Genomic DNA, 19,947 nt, shown 5'->3' on the forward strand with positions numbered 1-19,947 from the left:
CACTGGCCGATAAGATAATTTTGTTGCATAACTGCCCAGGACCTTCTAAGGCCGTAGCAGCCTGCCTCTAATTTGTGGGGGACAGTAAACATGTCAAGGTAGAGCCATCGCCAGGAGAGGCACCGAACCAAGGCTACCGATTTTAATTTAGTGGTAAGCAAAAAGAAAGGAAGAAAACGTTCTTAGCATCAAAAAATTAAAATTTTAATAATAAAGTAACAAGTGAAATTCCAGTGGCAAAAAGTAATTTTTTAGCGAAATTTTAAAAGAAAATGCTAGGTTTGAATATTAAGCAATTAGACGCTTGAATGTCATTTTGGAACATCCACAGTTCTTTATTATAATTTATTTAACTGAAAGCTGCTGAAAGATAGGTTTTAAACAATTTTTAACAAAAAAAGAAGTATTCAGCTACACAGTACAAGCCTTTGACAAGCTTCAGCTTAATACAAGAAATAAATAGATAAATAGTCGTGATTCGGGCTGCCAAAGCATGTTTTAAATTGGAAAAAAAACAAGGTCAAATGCACTAAGAGAGGTTTAAAATATTGCAATAAATAGTCACACCGGTATTTAGCAGTAAACCAGCCGCAGATCTCAGCCGTGCTCGTTTTTAGGGCTTCAATTCCAAAAAGCTTTCTGTGAAGAGCCCAAAAAACCCTTGATAACATCAGCAAGTTCATCTACAACTGTGTTTTAGAATTCAAATTTTGAAAAATTACCGAAGGACTGTCCCTGAACAGCTTCACCCACTAAAGCTATGAAAAAGTTTCGTTGGAGCATCCACAACTTGCTCGCCAGCATCGTTAAGAGGGCATTAAGATTAGACAAACCATCAAAAACCATACAAAGCAGCTTTTAGAGCAATCATTTGGCATAAATTCTCCAGGAGAGCCCCCGTACCTTTTGTTCCTTACAGAAGATAGCCTCAAGTGCATTTTTAGGCATATTCCAACCCATTTCTGCTGAAGAGAAACAACCGGAGTTAATATTATACGATTGGGTTCAGACTGTCAATGCTCAGTTCTACTAATTACTTGCTCTTAAACCAGAAGCTTTATCCATTCTCTACCTCTGTATTTAAGATACATCTGAAATAATTAAAAGACCGCCCTTTTCATACACAGGAAGTAAGTGTAAAAAAGGTAGAAGGAACTTTTTTGACTTTGCGGCAGGTCTAAATTCAGGAGGCATCGACTAATGTTAACGCAGGGCTAATGTTTCTCTGATGGCTTTACATGTCGTCCAGCTGAAGCCCTTAGAGATATACACCTTCTTTTCTGGCTAATATGCCACTTTAAATAATATTCCTTACCTTAATCATTTTCCTCTGTCATCAAAAATAGCCTATACACCATGTATGTTAATAGGACTTAAAATTTCAACAATTTTCTGGGGAATCGCTCCCTAAACCGCCTTTTCTAATATCATTAAGGATCATCTAAATTTTTATTTTACACATTCATTACAAATTATACATTCTGTTTTCATGCAATATCATGGGAAAAGTTCCTCCTCTTCAATCGTTATTGCATATGAGGTGTTCCTGCAGAGACTGACTCGATGATCAATTTATCGGTAAGTTGAATCGGTATCAAACTTGTTACCGATTCAACTTCAATTTCAAAAAACATCCCCTCCCCCAAAGAGTGTCAATTATCATCAAAATTTGCTTTGGGAGCTTCAGTTGAGAAATTTTGTCCAGAAAGAATTCCTGAATTCCACCACTTCTCCTAGTGTTTCCAAAAATAGCTTACACACCCGCTTTTAAGACTCTAATTTCGAAAGTTTTCTTGGATTTCATCAAATCCCCCCTTCCTCAAACGTTGCCCAAGATCATCTAAAAATGTGTTTTTGGAGCTATAATTTCAAAAAATTTCCTAAGGAGTGCCTGACCCCCCATCATCTACAAGAATATTACACCTTTTTCTATGTAGGTGTTTGTATTACTTATTCTGTCTCTCCTCATTTGTAAAGGCAATTCTCCTATATTGAGTCCTCAAATTCTAGTAATGATTCCCTCCTAAAACTGGAAGCTGAATCCGCTCTGTCTTTTACATTTGAAAAATGTAGGAAGGGGGGGGGAGCGTTCAACTTAAGGGGCCGGCTGGCCTGTAAATGCCAAAGCCGTTTCATGCTCTCCCATCTGCCACTGTGTCAGAATTGTATAGAAAATAGCATTTCAAAAAACTTTTGATATGACAGCTTAGTTTATTCTTATTCAGTTAGACCATATATCAAATTTTGAAAAGTATAGCTGCTTGAGGTAGGAATGCTGCATAAAGTATGATGCATTCTTCTAAGTCCCTTGAGTAGACATTGAATATCTGCATGGATTCAAGTTTTTCGATGATGAAATTAAATTACTAAAAATATTTAGCGGAACTGTCACAATCCTCACATGGTCTAAAAATTGTACATATAAATTCAACTTGTTTCCACATGTAGCAGTCAAATACAAGTAATTTGAAGCATTTAAAAGAACGAAAGAAGTCTGACAAAATCCTGAACACAATGCTGGAAAGCATCGCTACATGGGCATCAACACTAGTCAAACAAATTATTGCATCTTCTCGACTGATAGACAACACAGAGATAACTTCATTTTAAACATTAGCATCAAAGATCATAACATCGAAAAAGCGGATTCTCCTACTTAATCTCGGTGTGATCTTGAACCAAGAACTTTGCTTTACAAAACACGTAGAACATACGGCAAATAAAGCTCTTGGAAGATTAAATATTCTCCTGAAGCTATGTGGAACCACATGGGGTTCTAGATCTGGAACCCTGAAGAATACATACCACTCTATCATGAGAGCCGTACTCAAGTATGCTACTCCAATCTGGGCTCCGCCTTCAACTACTACGAAACAACAAATAGATTCTGTGCAACAAAGAGCCTCAAAAATTATAATAGGTGCCGTCTCCTCAACTAGCAATGAAAAGGCGGAACAAGAGAGTGGTCTACCACCATTAAAAAGCAGACGTAATTTCACTACTGTCAAATTCACAAATAGACTCTGCAGCAACAGCAACGATCATATCTCTGCCAATCTTTTATAACTGGAATACTTCGATAAGTCTTAAAAGATCATCAACTCTCCAGTTAGATAGAGATAGTCGAAGACAGACAAATCTGGAGCATTCATTCCTTGATTTCCTACTGGAACCTCTTTTTCCAAGAACACCACCACCTAACACGACCACTCATCTGAACTTGCTCCAACCATGCTCAAAAAAAGAGGATCCCATTCTACTCAAACAAAAAGAACTTGAAACCATAAAGAAACTTTCACAAGAGAACCTAGCTATTGACTTTACTGATGGTTCTTCAGACAAATTCCTCAATGGAAATTGGAGCAGGCATTCTTTTCACTCTTCTAAGCAGAGAAAAATTCAATCTTAAAACTAACACAGGATTAATTTTTCTCTAATTTCACCAGCAAACTCTTGGCGATCAATGAAGCTATAACTTTTTATGTAACTAATTCTCAAGCTGTGGATCTTGCTGAGGGACTAGTTGTCTTCTCAGACTTTAAAGAGGCCATCCAAATTGGAGAGACAAGCATCACCTCTACCATAAACAATTTGCTCAATCGGATGCATTGTAAAGGGAAATCTTGTGTGTTGCAGTGGATACCCGCACATGTAGGCAATGAGGGGAATAAGCAGGGGTCTGGCCAGAGGATATTTGGGTCCGTTAACGGACCTTTCACAAAATTCCGATCAAACAAAACGGACCTTTCACAAAATCCCGATCAAACAAAACGGACCCTTCACAAAATTCTGATGAACAAGATCGGATCTGTCAAATTGTTTATTGAAAGAGCAAATCTGAAAGCAAAATACCGCATATTTCTGTGTATAAACCGATAATTTTTGGAACCTTTTTTTAAGTCAAATTAGAGGGATCAGCTTATACAAAATCGGCTAATTTTGAAAAAAAAAAAAAAAAAATCGGCACTCTTGGAATGCTCCTGCAAGCGATAAATAATGGCTACTGCCAAATAAATATAATGGTTGTTTGTTTTATCACAGCTAATTAGCAGCGGTGTTTTTGTAAACTTTTCTGAAAAGGCATTGGTAAGCACTTTTCTCCGCTCATGATTTAATAAACAATAATAATATATATCTGCGAAATGAACCTAGAACTGCAAAGGGATAGTAAGGGTGAGGAAAAAATATGATCGCTTCAGATAGTGTTACCAACTTCAAAATTATCACCACTTAGCGTCTGGCGTTGAACCTTTATAATGACTTGATTAGAAAATATTCTCATCATTTTACCAGCTTGTCAATATTTGCGTTTTTACGATGCGGTGCGATGTTTAATTGTTATTTTGGGAGAAAATTATATGGGTTTTGATTTTTCGATGCTAACAAGGATGATTAACTTTAAATAAACTCTTTTAATTACCGTTTTTTTTTTTCTTTAGATGTCTACATTTTGAAAAATGCAATCTTTTAACATCCGATATGAGAATCACATTTTGTTCTTTTTTCAAGCTAACTTCGCTTTATTAGGATTCAAATAAATGAAAAGTCTCTTTATTTCTGTTAGAACTCTCATTTCAAGTTTTTAAAGCAAAATTCCATTTTCTGTTATGAGTCAAAACTTAAAATGCTAAATAGATGGTTTATTTTATTTTATTTTTTTGGGTCAACTGTGTCCACAGATATTAATGATATGTTTATTATAGGACTCTAAAATGCAATTTTAAAATAATTTTATCAAAAATATTTCTTTTACAAGCTGTTTTTATACTTTTGATGCCTTCACTTTGAGAATTGCGATCTCTTTGCATCCGCTATGGGAATCCGATTTTTCGAATTTTTAATGATTATTACGCTTTGTTAAGAGGTAAACAATTGAAATATCTTTTTATTTTTGTTAAAATCACGGAATTTAGAAGTTTTAAACCAAATTCTGTGCTTTTTAAGAGTGTCTTGGGTCAAAAAGTTGAATGCTGAACCCTATTCTGAATTTATTTATATTTTTGTTACAATTATTTTAAGTACTGTACAGAAATATATCTAGTATAATTTAACATAATGTAGAATGGTAGATAAATATTGATACTTGAAAGAGCGATGCCCCCCCCCTCCCCCTCCCCCCCCCCCCCCCCCCCCCCCCCGCCAAATATCAGAAAAAAAATCCAGAATGATTTTCTCGACGTAGAAGAGGAAAACACTCAACTTTAAGTTTAATTGATGCTGTTTGTGCCATCTCTAAATTCTAAAATTTCGTTTTAACAAAAAAAAAAAAAAATTTTTTTTGCGAAATTTTTTGATTTTTCACAAAATTAATTCATTTTTCACAAAATTATTTGATTTTTCACAAAAAACGGACCCTGTGAAAAATCCTGGACAGACCCCTGATAAGAGTGTGGACACCCTGGCCAAAGAGGCACATCTAGACCAACCTCTCCCTACCATCACACTTGCAGATGCAGACTTCTAAACCAGCCCTTAAAGAAACCTTTGATAACAGACTTCGACTTCCCAAGAGACATCACGACTTGCCAGACTCAGAACAGAACATTACAAGGGAATAAAGATACTTCCTGATGGGACAAGAACTTATCCTTTCTGCAAGAACTGCCCAGAGACCCTATTCACATCAAGACACATGTTTGAAAGCCCTAGCATTGCTGCAGCGATCTTGAAACTTGACTTGCTACCAGACAGAGATTTGCTGCCCGAGACCCTCTACATTCCTGAGGCACCGAAGCTGGCGACTGCAGTCCTTCAGTCCTTTGACAATATTTAGCACAATCTATGGACATGACATCATCATCAAAAGAACACAAAAAATTTAAATATATTTACTTATTTTCATTATCATTATTACTGAAAAGTTCTGGTTTTGGGGCTTGAAAAATTAAGGTCCCATTCTGCATTATATGTATGCATATTTTCGTATAATATACATGTGAGGCAGTGAGAAGCAAAGGTATGTAAGTGGACATTTTCAAATTTTGAGTTTAACGCATTTAAAGATAAGGTCCTAGGTAGACTTTCATTGAAATGTGTTATAAATCATGCTGTATAGCAGCACCTACCAGGGTTGCAGGTATTATATCTCTTGCCCCAAGGCAGAGGAGAGGTTCACCTATTATTTATAATGGTTATCTCCAAATTTCAATCTTGTCACTTACATCCTTTTGCTTCTCACTGCCTCACTCTATGTATGTGAGTGTGTGCATGTCCATGTTGTTGTAAATCTAGATATTTAGTAAGAGGTTAGAGTAAATAAAAACCAATTTCTTTCTGTTTTGGAAATTTTCTGGATCTACCGTTGTGTAATTAATTATACATAAAAGAGGACTAAAATTTTTAATATCTCACAATATTTTTATTCATTTCATTTCTCAAAGCTCATTTTTGAGGTTTTATGAAAATATATCTCTCTTTTGTTTAGTTATAATGTTATTATTTTATTTTAGGGTAAAGCAAAAGGTAAAGGAAGTAAAAATAATACATCTGAAACCCCTCAAAGTGCTCCTTTGACATACCCAGAAATCACTGAAAAGCTGAAATGTTTAGATGTGTTCGCTGGTTGCGGTGGTTTGTCAGAAGGTTTTCATCAATCTGGTGCTGCTGAAACACATTGGGCTATTGAAAAAGATGAAGCTGCTGCTCAAGCTTTCCGTCTTAATAATCCACATGCTTTGGTGTTTAATGAAGACTGTAACCACCTGTTGCGTCTTGTTATGAATGTTAGTTTGTTTTAAATACAAAGTTCATTTTGAAATTCTTGTTACTGATAAAATTGGCTGTTAGAAATGAATATTCTTTTTTCTTTGTAGGGTACTAAAAATCACAAAGGGCAAGATTTACCTCAGAAAGGAGATGTACAGTTGCTTTGTGGTGGACCACCGTGCCAAGGTTTCAGTGGCATGAACAGATTTAATTCTCGACAGTATTCATTGTTTAAAAATTCTCTAATTGTGTCGTATCTCAGTTATTGTGATTATTATCGTCCACGATTTTTTTTGCTGGAAAATGTTCGAAACTTTGTTTCTTTCAAGAGAAGCATGGTTCTGAAATTGACTCTTTGTGCATTAATTCGCATGGGCTACCAATGTACATTTGCAGTTTTACAGGCAGGTAATTATGGGGTACCACAAACAAGAAGAAGGGCTATCATCTTGGCAGCTGCACCTGGTGAAAAACTACCATCCTTCCCAGAACCTAGTCATGTGTTTTCAATGCGTGCTTGTCAACGCTCTGTTGTTGTTGATGACAAGAAGGTGAGATTGCTTTTTGAGTTTGTAACTTAAATTATAAATAATTATGCATAATTTTTGAAGTAATTCCACTGCAAGAGTTATGGTAGATTTTGCACTTAGCAATTAAAAGTGAACATTTGTTTTATTTATTTATTTTTTTCTATACTTTGTTTTTATTGTTTTCATTGAATTGCAAATGTTATCAGTAATATTACTAACGGTTCACTCAATCATTACCCAAAATTCATTAATTTCTACTAAACAAAATAGTCAAAAACTATTTCATAAATTTTAAGCTACAAATCCTATTTTGGCATGTTTAGGATGTTGAAAAATAGGAATAGCTTTAAAAAGAAATTTTGGTATATAAACTTAGGCTGCTATCGACTTTTTTTGATGGATTTTTGACATTTATGACAATTTAGGAGTTAATGCTCCTTAAATTTCATTGGTGCGTGTTTTTTTAAAACCTTGAACTTGATGTTAGCAATATGTTCTCATGAGTGCAAAGCTATGTTTTCAGACAGATATTCATCTTCCACAAACTAGGGAAATTAATTAAACTGATAATTTTGATGTTTTTCACCTTTGGAGTTCTTTGGGAATTTTTGAAAATCACCGGAATTCTGACTCCGTTTTTTTTTAAACCCCCCCCCCTCTACACCCTCATGTGATGAGGAAAAAACCTTAATATATTAAGATTGAAATATTAATTCCTTTTATGAAATTTTTTGCGTCGTGTTTTATTGCAAAATTAAGATACAGGCAGCCTTAGAAATTCAGTTTGAACTTACACTTTTGACTTATCTTTCACTTTTGCACTTATGAATTTCAAAACACTAGTAGAGGGTGAAAAATGGTCAGTAAAAATTTAGAATAACAGTTTTAGAGTGTAAGTTAAGGGTTTAAGGAAGGAGAGGAGGGTTGTTCTATGTCATTTTTATATGCTATGCTTTTTTTTTCGACCTCCCGGAAAATAAACTCATAAAGGGGAACTAAATGAACTACAGTTGAATGGGTTTAACTGCGCTCTATTTAAAGACGACTTTTCACGATCCCGGATGCTGCACTGTAGTTTTAAAAGCATTCTATTTAAGGACGTATTCTACTTAAGGACGATTTTTTGCGATCCCTTGAAAGTCATTAAATAGAGAGCCAACTGTAGTTTGAGTGTTTTAAAAAAAAGTTTAGTTTTAAATTTAAGATTACTAAAGTAAACTTTTTGACCAGAAAAACTTATATATATATATATATATATATATATATATATATATATATATATTAATTCATACATTGATAACTGTAGATAAATAACTTTTACTTAATGTTTTTTTTTTTTTTTTGCTTTCATAAAAGATTTTCTGATTTTATATCTCTCTGCCTTTCTTTTTCACCTGCCTTTAACAAATGTTAACATATTTTAATTTTGAATTTTAGTACACTCCAGATTTCAAGTTTAAGGTAGCGGCTCCATATCGTACAATCACTGTGAAGGATGCTTTGAGTGATTTACCAGAAATAAAGAATGGTCACAAAGTTGTAGAAATGTCTCATACAGAAGATGCAAAAACACACTACCAGAAAAAGGTATGTTATAAAATCTTGCTTGCAAAAGGTTTTGCTTAAATTCATGTTTATTGTATTAAAGTTTGCCATTTTCACATTTACTAAGTTACTTGTTTCAGAATGTACTTTCTTTGTTTTGAATAAAAATCAGTTTTTGAAGCAAAGCTCCAAAAACTTCTTAAATGATTGAATGCATTTAGGAGGCCCTTATTTATATTAAAAAATCCTTATTGTTCTAGTTAATTTTTCCAAAAAAAAAACTTTTTTCTTCTTATAACACACTAAAACAATTGAAATATCTTTCTCCAGAAAAATATTATTTGTTAGAGAGAAGCATATTACAAAAAAAAAATTATAGTTTTGCAGCAACATAGCTGAGTTCTGCCCATGAGGTTTCTTACAGAACGCTTAAAAGTTCTGAGATGCGAGATTTTTTAAGCATAATTTCAGTTGTAATTCCATAATTCAGTTGGGAAAACAGCTCAAAATATTGCAATAAAAGCAGGAAAGGCATTGCCTTTTTGCATAAATTGTATATTACCTATAAAAATGGACAATAAAATCATTATGAAAGGTGTGATTTCCATTATATTTTCAGAATAAGGGATGTAAAAATATGTAAGTTTTAAATTGAACCTTCTACCCAGTCCAGTTTTTAACAGTTATATTAAGAAATGATAGCAGCATAAACCTTCGTTCTTGAACTGAAGAGCTTTCTTGTGAGGACTGTAATAGAGTGTAAAATTTTTTCCAGAAATGAATTTGCTGTGTCTTAAATATTAATATGCATATGTCTGGTTATGGTGTCTAAGGAACACTATATAATAGGACATTCTATTAACTTGTTTAAAAATTGGAAATATGCTTTTGAATGACCCTATACTTGCCTTGAAAACTAGAAACGTCTTTTTTTTTGTTATAACTTTTTTATATTGAGCTATGTAAATTATTAACATCATTGATTACACTTGCTTGAAATGCTTAAAAAAAATTCTGTTCATAGATTCGAGGGAATTCAAGCCAAACATTGCGAGATCATGTATGCAAAGAAATGAATCCTTTAGTTGAAGCCCGTATGCAACACATACCAAAGGAACCAGGCTCAGATTGGAGAGACTTACCAAACATAATTGTTACTCTAAGTGACGGTACTAAAACTAAAAAATTGTGAGTATTAAATTTTTTCAATCTAGAAATGTATTTGGACCATTTCACAGTATTTCAGACAAATGTAGAGTCCATAACATGACAGTTTTTTTTTTTTTTTGCTCTAACTACTTAGTTTACTGTTGGATTTGCAAATTATTTTAATTTGAGTTAATGTGTTGGTAGTGCAAACTCAAATTAAAATAATTTACAAATCAAACAGAAAATTAAAAAGTCATGTTACAGACTTTACATAATTGTTTAAAATGCTGTGAAATAACCCATTTATGCTATCTCGATTTTATAAATATTTTTATAAAATGTAATCAACCATAATTTTAAAATCGACGTAATGTTTACTCTGGTATGGGGACAGGGTTTCTATTGGTACTGAAAATACCAAATTTATACTGGAATTTTTATTGATTTTTTTTTTTTTTTTTTTTTTTTTTTTTTGCATGAGACATCTCAGTGATGTGTATTGAAAAGCAAAATATAGTTGTCTACAATTATATTTTTATTGTGAGAGCCTAATAAGAGGATAACTATGAACTAATAATGTGTCCCAAAGGTAAACTATCAAAACTACACATTTTTGCATTTTTCAGTACTATTTTGATTCAAGCTGAACCTTAAAGCTAAATTTTTTGCCCCAAACAAAATAACTTACGCAAAAATTTTGTAGTTTAGGCTGGCAAAAATAAGATGTTAAAAATTATCTGAATCGAAAGTGTGACTAGTTCATGTGTGCAACTGTGACATAGATTTTATTTATAATTTTAGAATACTTTGACTGGAAATTTTTTCTACCAGTACGCAACTAACCGAAAATGGTTAATGAAAGAAAATCACTTCTGAAAAGTAAAATGTTTTTTGAAAAAGAATGAGAACCCGGGATTCTACACAAAATATTTTTTTCTGCTGAAAAAGAAAAATACAAAAAAAAAAAAAAGACAGTAGCTTGCCACAAAGAACAAGAATTCATTAGTGCAAATTATAAATTGGAATTCCTTTGTTCTCAAACATTCCAAGTAAAGTCAAAGTCTATGTACCTTTCATTACATAACAAAATCATTTATATTTCTTGTTTTCAGACAATCTTTTTTTTTTTTTTTTTTGGTGTCACCAGAAATTTTTTACATAGGTCGAAGATCATCACATTAGGAGACAATTCGTTCTTTTTTTTTTTTTTCCAAAAATCAGAGGATGAATGGGTAACTCTGGCCCTTGAATATTCAAGTCGGAACCCAATTTGTCACAAAAAGAATTTGTTTCTGTTATTTTTTTTTTTTTCCATTTCATAAGTAGTGATTTCATTTTTCAAGGAAGGTGGTCTCCGGCAGCTAGTCAAAAGAACATTCTTAGGAACACCTGTCTAAATTTTTAGACCAGTACACAAATTTCGGCTGGAAATTGAAAAAAACAAGAATTTTGAGAACGCTTTTTATGAGCCGAAATAATTTGTTTCTTCAGAATATTGTAATTCCTATGCATACAAATGCATTTTTTTTTTTCCCACAAAAAACCCTACAAACATCCCGTACGGAACAAAACTCTTGTTCAGAGAACAGCTGTCCTAAACAGAACTTTTACCTGTGCATCTTGCACAGCATTGACACTTCAGGAAAATAAATTAATTTTCAGAAATACCTTTTTTTAAAAACACAAAAGAAATATAAAAACTTGATACCCGATCCGCCTTCAGGGGAAGACGGATTTTATGATCGTGGAACCACTTCTCCTTTTTTTTCCATTTTCGAGCCTCTTCCAAACCGGCACTCCTCCTTCCTTTCCCTTGTGTGAAAGAAAAGCGTGAATAGATCTGCTGGTGATTGGTCTCTCCTCTTCATATGTCGCGTAAAAAGGAAGAGACATAGGGAATATGCTAATACAGCAAATTCTCTATCACAGCAACTGCTGTATTATTTTTCTTTTAATGTTGTATGAAGGAAACATTATGTGGAAACAAGAAAAACATTCAATGAAATAGAGATTAATAGTTAAGGGATGTTTTAAGGTAGGTCTTTAAGTAAATCTATGCAAATAGGATCTCTTAAATAAGGGCTGCATTGCATTTCAGCTACATAGTTATGTACAGAGCCAAAAATTAAGTTTGTAGCACAGTATTAATATAATAGTTGAACTAAAAGTGAATGTAATACGTGTAGTATTGAAAAAGCAAGAAGTATAAATTCTATTGATAAATTGCACACTTAAATGACATGTTTTACTTTGTTTTCCATTTTGCCATGAAACAACAACCAGAACTTTTTTTTTGACACCCAATACTAAGTTTTTTACATGCCATATTGGAATTTTGGATCCCCAGATCAGTAGCTACCAATTTTCTAGAGAATACCAGAAAGTTTTTTTTTTTTTTTTTTTTTTTTGTTTTGTTTTCAATGCCTTGTAACAATCTAAACATGATTTGCTTTCATTCGTATGGATTATATAGATGTAAACTTATTGTTTTTTCCCGTCTTTAGGGAATACAAGTACCATGACATTAAAAACGGAAAAGCTAAGAATGGTAATCTTCGTGGAGTGTGTGCATGTGCAGAGAAAAAGCCTTGTGATTCTGCAGATCGCCAGTTCAATACCTTAATCCCGTGGTGCTTACCTCATACAGGAAACAGGCATAATGATTGGGCAGGCCTTTATGGTCGCCTTGAATGGCATGGATTTTTTAGCACTACCATAACCAATCCTGAGCCTATGGGAAAACAAGTTAGTATTGCAAATGTTTTTGCTCCCTTTCATTAGGTATTGAATATCTTTTTTTTTTTTGCATAGAAGTTTTTTTTTAAATATTTTTTTTTCTTGGTTCTTTTATGAAATGAATTTCAATACTAAAAATCTTTAGAAGTTCTTGAATTTAGAGCTGCAAGGGTATTAGTATTCTGGGACTACCCCTAATTACAGAAGTTTTCTCTCATTCTTGAAAATAGAACTTCTGGTTTTCCTAAACAACTAAGACGAGTGAAAAATGTTTATCTTCCTATTTGTTGTCTTTCTGTTAAATTCCTTTGCTATTTGCAAGTACAGGGATGAGATTTTTCCGGCTTTTTCTTCTGGCTTTTAAAACCTTTCCTCCTTTTCCTCCTTTTTTTGCCTCTTTCAGGCCTTATTTTCCCCAAAAATTGGAAAAAAATATGATTTTTTCAAATTTTTGGTACTCGATTTCTTATTCTATTTTTTCCAATCGAATCTTCATCCTCCGCGATATCTGCCGAAAATGTATGTTTTGGAATCATGCCAACGACGTCAAGCACGTGCTGCGCCGAAAGTTGCATGCCTTGTTTGAGATTTCATTTCTTTTTGCATCCTGCAAGTATTTCAATTATTTTTAATGTTGGATGGTTTTTTACTGTATGCTACCTTATATCTGCTTATTTTATTCATCATTTCAATAATATTTTTATTTCTTTATTTTATTTTCGAAAAAATTCAGAAGTCAATCAAGAAAACGTGGGTTAGCACCCACAGTTTCGAATTTTTTGAAACTTGGCATGGTTACTTTTTTTGTGTATTTAAGTCAGTGTAAAAAATATTTATGGTGAATCTCAAATGGTTTAGGCTTTACAGCCTGTTAAAAGTTTTGAGATTTCATGATTAAATGAGGCAGCTGCAAGTGATTCTTTTGATTCCAAAATCGTATTAGGAAGCTTTTAAAAACAAATTTTGGGTTCCAATGCAAGGAAAAAGATAACCAATCGTTTATATATTTATTTATTTTCAATTTTTCTGTGAAAAGTATGTTTTACCACATAAAGAAATTTTAGACTTTTCTCTGTTGTAAATTTTTACTTTACAAACAGACTTAATTTTAAAATTTATGTTTTTACTCTTTTAACACTATAAACGCAAATGTTTTCAATGAAAAAAATGTATTTTTCTCTAAAAAATATGAAAAGTTGACACTATTGAGTGATGCAGCCAAGATTGACCTCTGGCTCCACCAACCCTTTATTCAAGGACTCACTGGTTAGAAATTGTTGCCTCTTTTCAAAATTTAGATTTATTTAAGATTAAATACTCTTGCAAGAAATGGTACAATGCAGCAAATTGTACAAAATTGTTACTTATACTTAATTAAACACGTATTACCTTTAAAACTGGTAAATTAGCCATTTTTGTTGAATTTTTGAATGTCATAACTTCTAGATTCTATTTTGATATGGTTTTGGGATATCAACCCTTTCACGAAATGTTTTTGGATATCATCCCTTTTAGGTTTTTTTTTTTTTTTTTTTTTTTTTTTTATTTCCTCCTTTTTGCTCTCTGACCACTCTCATCCCTGAAGTAGCAGAAGTACCCCTCCGAAAAAATCCGTAAAAACAGCCTTCCGAGCATACAGGATGTTCCGTTTTAACCAGCAAGAGATTTATTTTCGCAACCGTTAGTCCTAGATGTTTGCTTCCGATTTCAAAAATGTTCAAAATCAGATGCAGGGTTAAGTTATTGAAAGTTTGAAGTGAGAAAATAAAAATGAGTCTAAAAATACAAAATTTAAATTTTTATACGGGCCCCCGGTCCCCTAACTTATATTTGCGAAAATAATCTCTATAGAAAAATAAATCCAACACGAAAAGTTTGAAATAAGTACAACCAATATTCACCGAGATATGAAACGCAGCGTTTTGTGACTTACACCACTTTTCATTCGCCATCAATAACACTTTTTGGGGGAAAATACAGTGGTTAACAAACAAGTATTTAAAACTACATGTGTGCATAGAATGTGATTTTTCAAATTATTCGAGGTTTTGTAGTGTGTTTTTGCGTATCATGCCATAACATTTGAATTTATTTTTGAATAGCAATGAAAAATATAAATACCTTGTTTTTCTTACTTTGACGACCTTTCATTCTTCTGAAAAAGCGATAAGTTTCAATCTCATCTTCTGTATGGTTTCTTAAAACTTTAAACTGGAATATCTCCTTGAGTTTTGGGTGCACAAATGTCATGTTTTTTTTTTTGTATTAGTAATAGCTTTCAATGGAAATTATTTCTCTAAATATTAGTTAAGGGACCTAGAGCCCGTATAAAAGTTAAATTTCGTTTTTTTTTTTTTTTTTGACTCATTTTTATTTTTGCTTCAAACCATAACTCTGCATCTGATTTTGAACATTTTTGCAATTGGAAGTATCCATCTATTACTAACGGTTGTGAAAATAAAGGTCTTGCAGGTTAAAATGGAACACCCTGTATATATAGTGCAATCTGTGTCATGACCCATCTCCCAATCGAGGGAACCCCTAAAAATAAAACACAGAACATTAGTCCCCTTTCCGGGTGTTTTATGTTGAGCCACTATCATCCTTGGAACTGAAAAAGCTCACACTTTTGTAACCCAGAGTATTTTTTAATACTTTTAATTCTTTGATGAGTATTTAAGAATCCTCATGACTAATTGTAAATTATATTCCTGTAATAGAAAAACAAAATCATAGCTTTTTTTTATTTTTTATTTAATTGCCTCTAAAGAAATTTCAGCTTCCATCATTGAAAATTTGAAATTGTATAGATTCTTTAGCTCTTTAACTATCTGGAAGATAATTTATTGTATAAATAGAATATGTGATAATATTAGTGATGCTATGGTGTCTGTGCAGAATCTTCTGCTACATTATGCTGTTACAAGTTGATTATTTTCAAGATGTTTACTCTATTTATTTGTGTTTTAGCCAATGTATTTTAATTTTCAAAGTCAGTCATTTATTTAAGTAATTATTTTGAAAAAAATAATATTTTGAATTTTCATAAGTATGTTCAAAATTTGGTGTATCGTCATTTCTTCATTATTCATACTTCCTAATCTCTGAAAACTAAAAATCTCAAAAAAGCAAGCAATTTATCCTTGCACCTTGCATCAAAAAATTGCATTATTTCTAATAGTTACTGTAAAATTTATTAGCATATGCAATTATCACTCAAGAATTTGACACTTTATTTCAGGGTCGGGTCTTGCATCCAGAGCAGAATAGAGTTGTCAGCGTTAGAGAATGTGCTCGTTCTCAAGGATTTCCAGATTATTACAAATTTTTTGGTAGCATTCTCGATAAGTATAGAGAGGTAGGTAATATGCATTCTACTATTTGTAAAACAATCTGTATTTATGTACAGCTTTAAATACATGATTTGATTTTACAGGATGTTTTTCTGTATTATAATTGTAGAATTATCATTGACTTCAAAGTTTTGAAGAGCAGCATTTTTTTTTTTACTATTTTAATGTATTTTTATATTTATGAGAAAATCATTTGCTACTGCGTGTTATGTTTCATTGTAATTTTTTTCTGTCAAAGGTTTAATATAAAATAGTTTAGTTTTAATAACTAAAAGGGAAAATAAACCTTTTTAACTTGTTAATTTTTTTGATTTAATATATAATGAGTCAAATACTGTAAAAGCTCTTATGTTTGCAAGGCTTTAAGTTTCGCAAGCCAGTCGTAATCACTAAATATTAGGCCTTGCAAAATATTTCAACTTCGTATATCTATTCAACTTTTGTTTATGTTCATATAAAACTTGCAAAATTTTCTGCTTGCAAAATCAGGGATATCTTTGTTTGTGAAATATATGGCACATCAAAATAAATACTTCCATTGTATATATACAGTCCAGTTATGGGTAGATCAAGATAACAAGAATATTTTTATGAAAAAGAATTACTTTAAAATAAGATGTTATTCATAAGTTCATTTTTTAAAAAAATAGGGTCTTTTTAAAAGATTACAAATTCTGAAAATGAACCCACGACAAAATTCTGAAATCCAAATCTGGTGTTATGCTTTGTAAAATAATATTTTGTTCAATTTGCTTCAAGTTATTTTAGTATATGAGCCCTAATTCGGCAACCGTGGGGCCAAAACATTGCAGATATAAAAATTTGCCATTTTTTAACCAACTTCAAAAAGGAGGCGGTTATCAGTTCATACCGTATGTTTTTTTTTTTTTTTTTTTTTTTTTGTCCACTCACAGCGTCTCACCTAGTGAACCGATTTTGATGATTCGTTTTTTAATGGATAGGGGATGGCTCAACTTAGGTCCAATTACTTTGTTTGACCATATTTGTCCTTTAGAAAAAAAGTTATGGGCAAAAAAACATAAATTTCATGCAATTTCCCTATTAAATGATTAGATTTAAAACCTATTGTTATGAAAGTTTGGTGCCATACGACAGTAACATTAATAGTAATTGTAATGATAATTTTGAATGAAGGCTTCTCTGAAGCAAGTATCAAGTTTCTTCAGAGGGATATTTCGATAATAATCGGGAATCTGGCGCTGTCGTCTCATTTTTGGCGTAGATAATTTTATTTTGTTAACCTTGCTGATTTATAGTAACAATATGTGAATTATCGAAATCTTCCCTTCTTCAGTGCTATTGCTCCATAGTGGGAGTAAACCTAACCTGGAAGCGAGGTGATGCAGTGATTAGGATCTGCTTAGCCTTCACAATGCTACCGTTAGGTTTGCCTGTAGTATTTTTTCCGTTATCATCTATGCCAATAACAAATGATGGGGGCTAAGTAAGAATACAGAATTGCATCATGAGCAACTTAAATGCTGTGAAATGTAAATTAGTTAGGAAAATCGTAATACTTAAATGGTTATAATTAAATTAACTACACATTAATTCCAAAGAGGAACAAAGATAAGTTTTTAGTGCCAATCACTTAAAGTTTAACGCGTTTATAGTTTTTTTTTTAGTATGGAGCATTTTTATGAAAAAAATAAGGTGAAGTTTCGTGATGGTAACTTCTTACTATTTCTGAAATACCTACATTTACACTAAAAAGAATAAAAGAAAAAAATTTTGAAAAAAAAATAGAACCGACTTCAAATTTGCTTTTAAAAATGAAAAATAATATTATTCTTTAAACACCATCGATAATGCTTTTAAACATAATTTTTGAAGTTGGCGCAAAAACGATAGATAATATCATTCACAGCCATAACTCAGTTACAACTATGAATTGAACCAGGCCCAGTTTCTTCACTATCACAAAAAGTATGCATTGATGACAACATATTTGAATAACGATACAAATGTTTCGTTCGTAACTTGGGATGCTTTTCTGAAAAAAATATGAACGAAGCATGGTTACACTGGTTTTTACGTTTTGTTTTTGCGCCAACTTCAAAAATTATGTTTAAAAGCATTATCGATGGTGTTTAAAAAATAAAATTATTTTTCACTTTTTAGAGCAAATTTGAAGTCGGTTCTTTTTTTTTTCAAAATTTTTTTATTTACTACCTAATATTTTAACATGGCAAACATAAAATCTCAGCAGAAGAATCGCCCTACTCAGAAATAAGTGAAGCAAGTACAAAAATAGGGCTCATTTTTAAAGGGTTGACATGTGCCCCAACAATTAAATTTTGAAACTTTTTCTTGAACAGTGGCTGAAAATTGCTAGAAATATAATACTGTACTATCTGTTAGTTCATTAAAAACATTATTACACTAACATCAAACACATAATTCTGGGTTCTTCCACATATTCAGTTGGAAACTAAAGCCTGATTAAGAAACTACAATCATTTTATAAGGGGGGGGGATTTCAAGTTGGTATAAGAGTGGTAATTAATAAAAATCGCAATCGCAAAAACAAAACTCTCCACACACAAATATGAAAATTTTTCATATTTCTTGTCATTTTTGAAACAGTTTGTTACTTTTCATTTTTTCACCTACCATAAGAAATTATTAATTAGGTCAATTAATAAAGAAAAACAAGATTATGTTTCTTGAATAACAGTTATTTTATCACAAAAAGCATAGATTTTTGTTTTAGTTAGATATAATAATAATAAGTCTTTACAATTTCCAAATTTTAGAATACCATGTTTAGAGTCCTACTATTAGTAACATTTTCTTAGAAATAAATTTCACTTAGTCCATTAAGTGTTTTCACAAAATTTCATTTAGTTACCTTACTGGCCCACAACCAACTTTACCTACCAACCTTACTGCCTATAGCATCTTTTTAATCAACATGCTTCCCCAAAGCCAATGATAAGATGAACCATTCCCTGGCAAAATTAAATGTATCTTGAAGACTTAAATTGGATAAGCCTATTTTTCTCCCTTTGTTTTCTTTAATAAGTGTATCCATGTAAAATTTCCACACTCTCTATTATTTTCATAAGTAGCTAAAATAATGATTCCACCATGCCTGAAATATTATGCTCCTAATAAGACTCCCATGGTGGAGTAGAGTAGTCTTTGCTAACACTTTTTCCCCCCTAGGTTGGTAATGCAGTTCCTCCACCCCTGGCAGCTGCAATTGGGATGGAAATCAAGAAATGTCTTGAGTGGAAAGAAAAGAATTTATCAAATGGACGTTGAATGAAAAAGTTAAGAGGAAAATTTATCAAATGGACAGTGAATATTAAAGTTAAGACAGAAATCAGTCTCCTTAAAGAATTGAGCTTATCATTTAGACAAATGTAAAATTTTTACTGTTTTAAACTTTTAACTTATACCTTTTTTTTAACAGTTTTTATTTGTATTTTCTTAAAAAAATGTATTTTACCCCATAATATTTTATGAATTTACATGCACAATAAACTATTTTCTATATTAAGAATGAATTGTATCCTTTACACATCTATAATATAACTTTGCTAGAGTAATTTTTTTCTTCTCATTCTGCACAAATAAGAACACTATATAACATGATTTTTGTTGCATCTTATATTCACAGGGTGCATATGGGAAGTCATGGAAAATTATGAATTTCTACTATGATCAAAAATGGTCTTGGAAAATCATGATTTTCAGCAAAAAATGCTCAAAAGTCGTGGAAACTGACATCTGGTCATGGATTTTAAGTTCAAGAACATGCATATTTACAGGGTGGTGACAGATCAGGGAAAAGTCAGGGTACTTTGTCACTCAGAGGGAAATATCAGGGAATTTTGAAAAAAAATAACAAATTCAGGGAAAATTGATCAAATGAAGAAAAAAAATTTTTTTTTTCCTTGCAA

The 19,947-nt window shown here is 32.1% G+C and overlaps 1 protein-coding gene across 1 annotated transcript in view; it reads left to right on the plus strand.

Annotated features, from left to right (window-relative positions):
• Window positions 1-19,510, plus strand: part of LOC129234173 (DNA (cytosine-5)-methyltransferase PliMCI-like) — an 84,752-nt gene extending 65,242 nt beyond the window's left edge. The window contains exons 22-28 of the mRNA XM_054868088.1: window positions 6,450-6,722; window positions 6,813-7,256; window positions 8,673-8,822; window positions 9,805-9,968; window positions 12,434-12,674; window positions 15,907-16,023; window positions 19,208-19,510. Of these exons, the coding sequence (XP_054724063.1) occupies window positions 6,450-6,722; window positions 6,813-7,256; window positions 8,673-8,822; window positions 9,805-9,968; window positions 12,434-12,674; window positions 15,907-16,023; window positions 19,208-19,306 (1,488 nt within the window). The 3' untranslated portion in view covers window positions 19,307-19,510. The remainder of the gene's footprint in view (window positions 1-6,449; window positions 6,723-6,812; window positions 7,257-8,672; window positions 8,823-9,804; window positions 9,969-12,433; window positions 12,675-15,906; window positions 16,024-19,207) is intronic.
• The last annotated feature ends 437 nt before the right edge of the window (window positions 19,511-19,947 follow it).

The sequence above is a fragment of the Uloborus diversus genome, chromosome 1, assembly GCF_026930045.1.
Source record: "Uloborus diversus isolate 005 chromosome 1, Udiv.v.3.1, whole genome shotgun sequence".
Lineage (NCBI taxonomy): Eukaryota > Metazoa > Arthropoda > Arachnida > Araneae > Uloboridae > Uloborus > Uloborus diversus.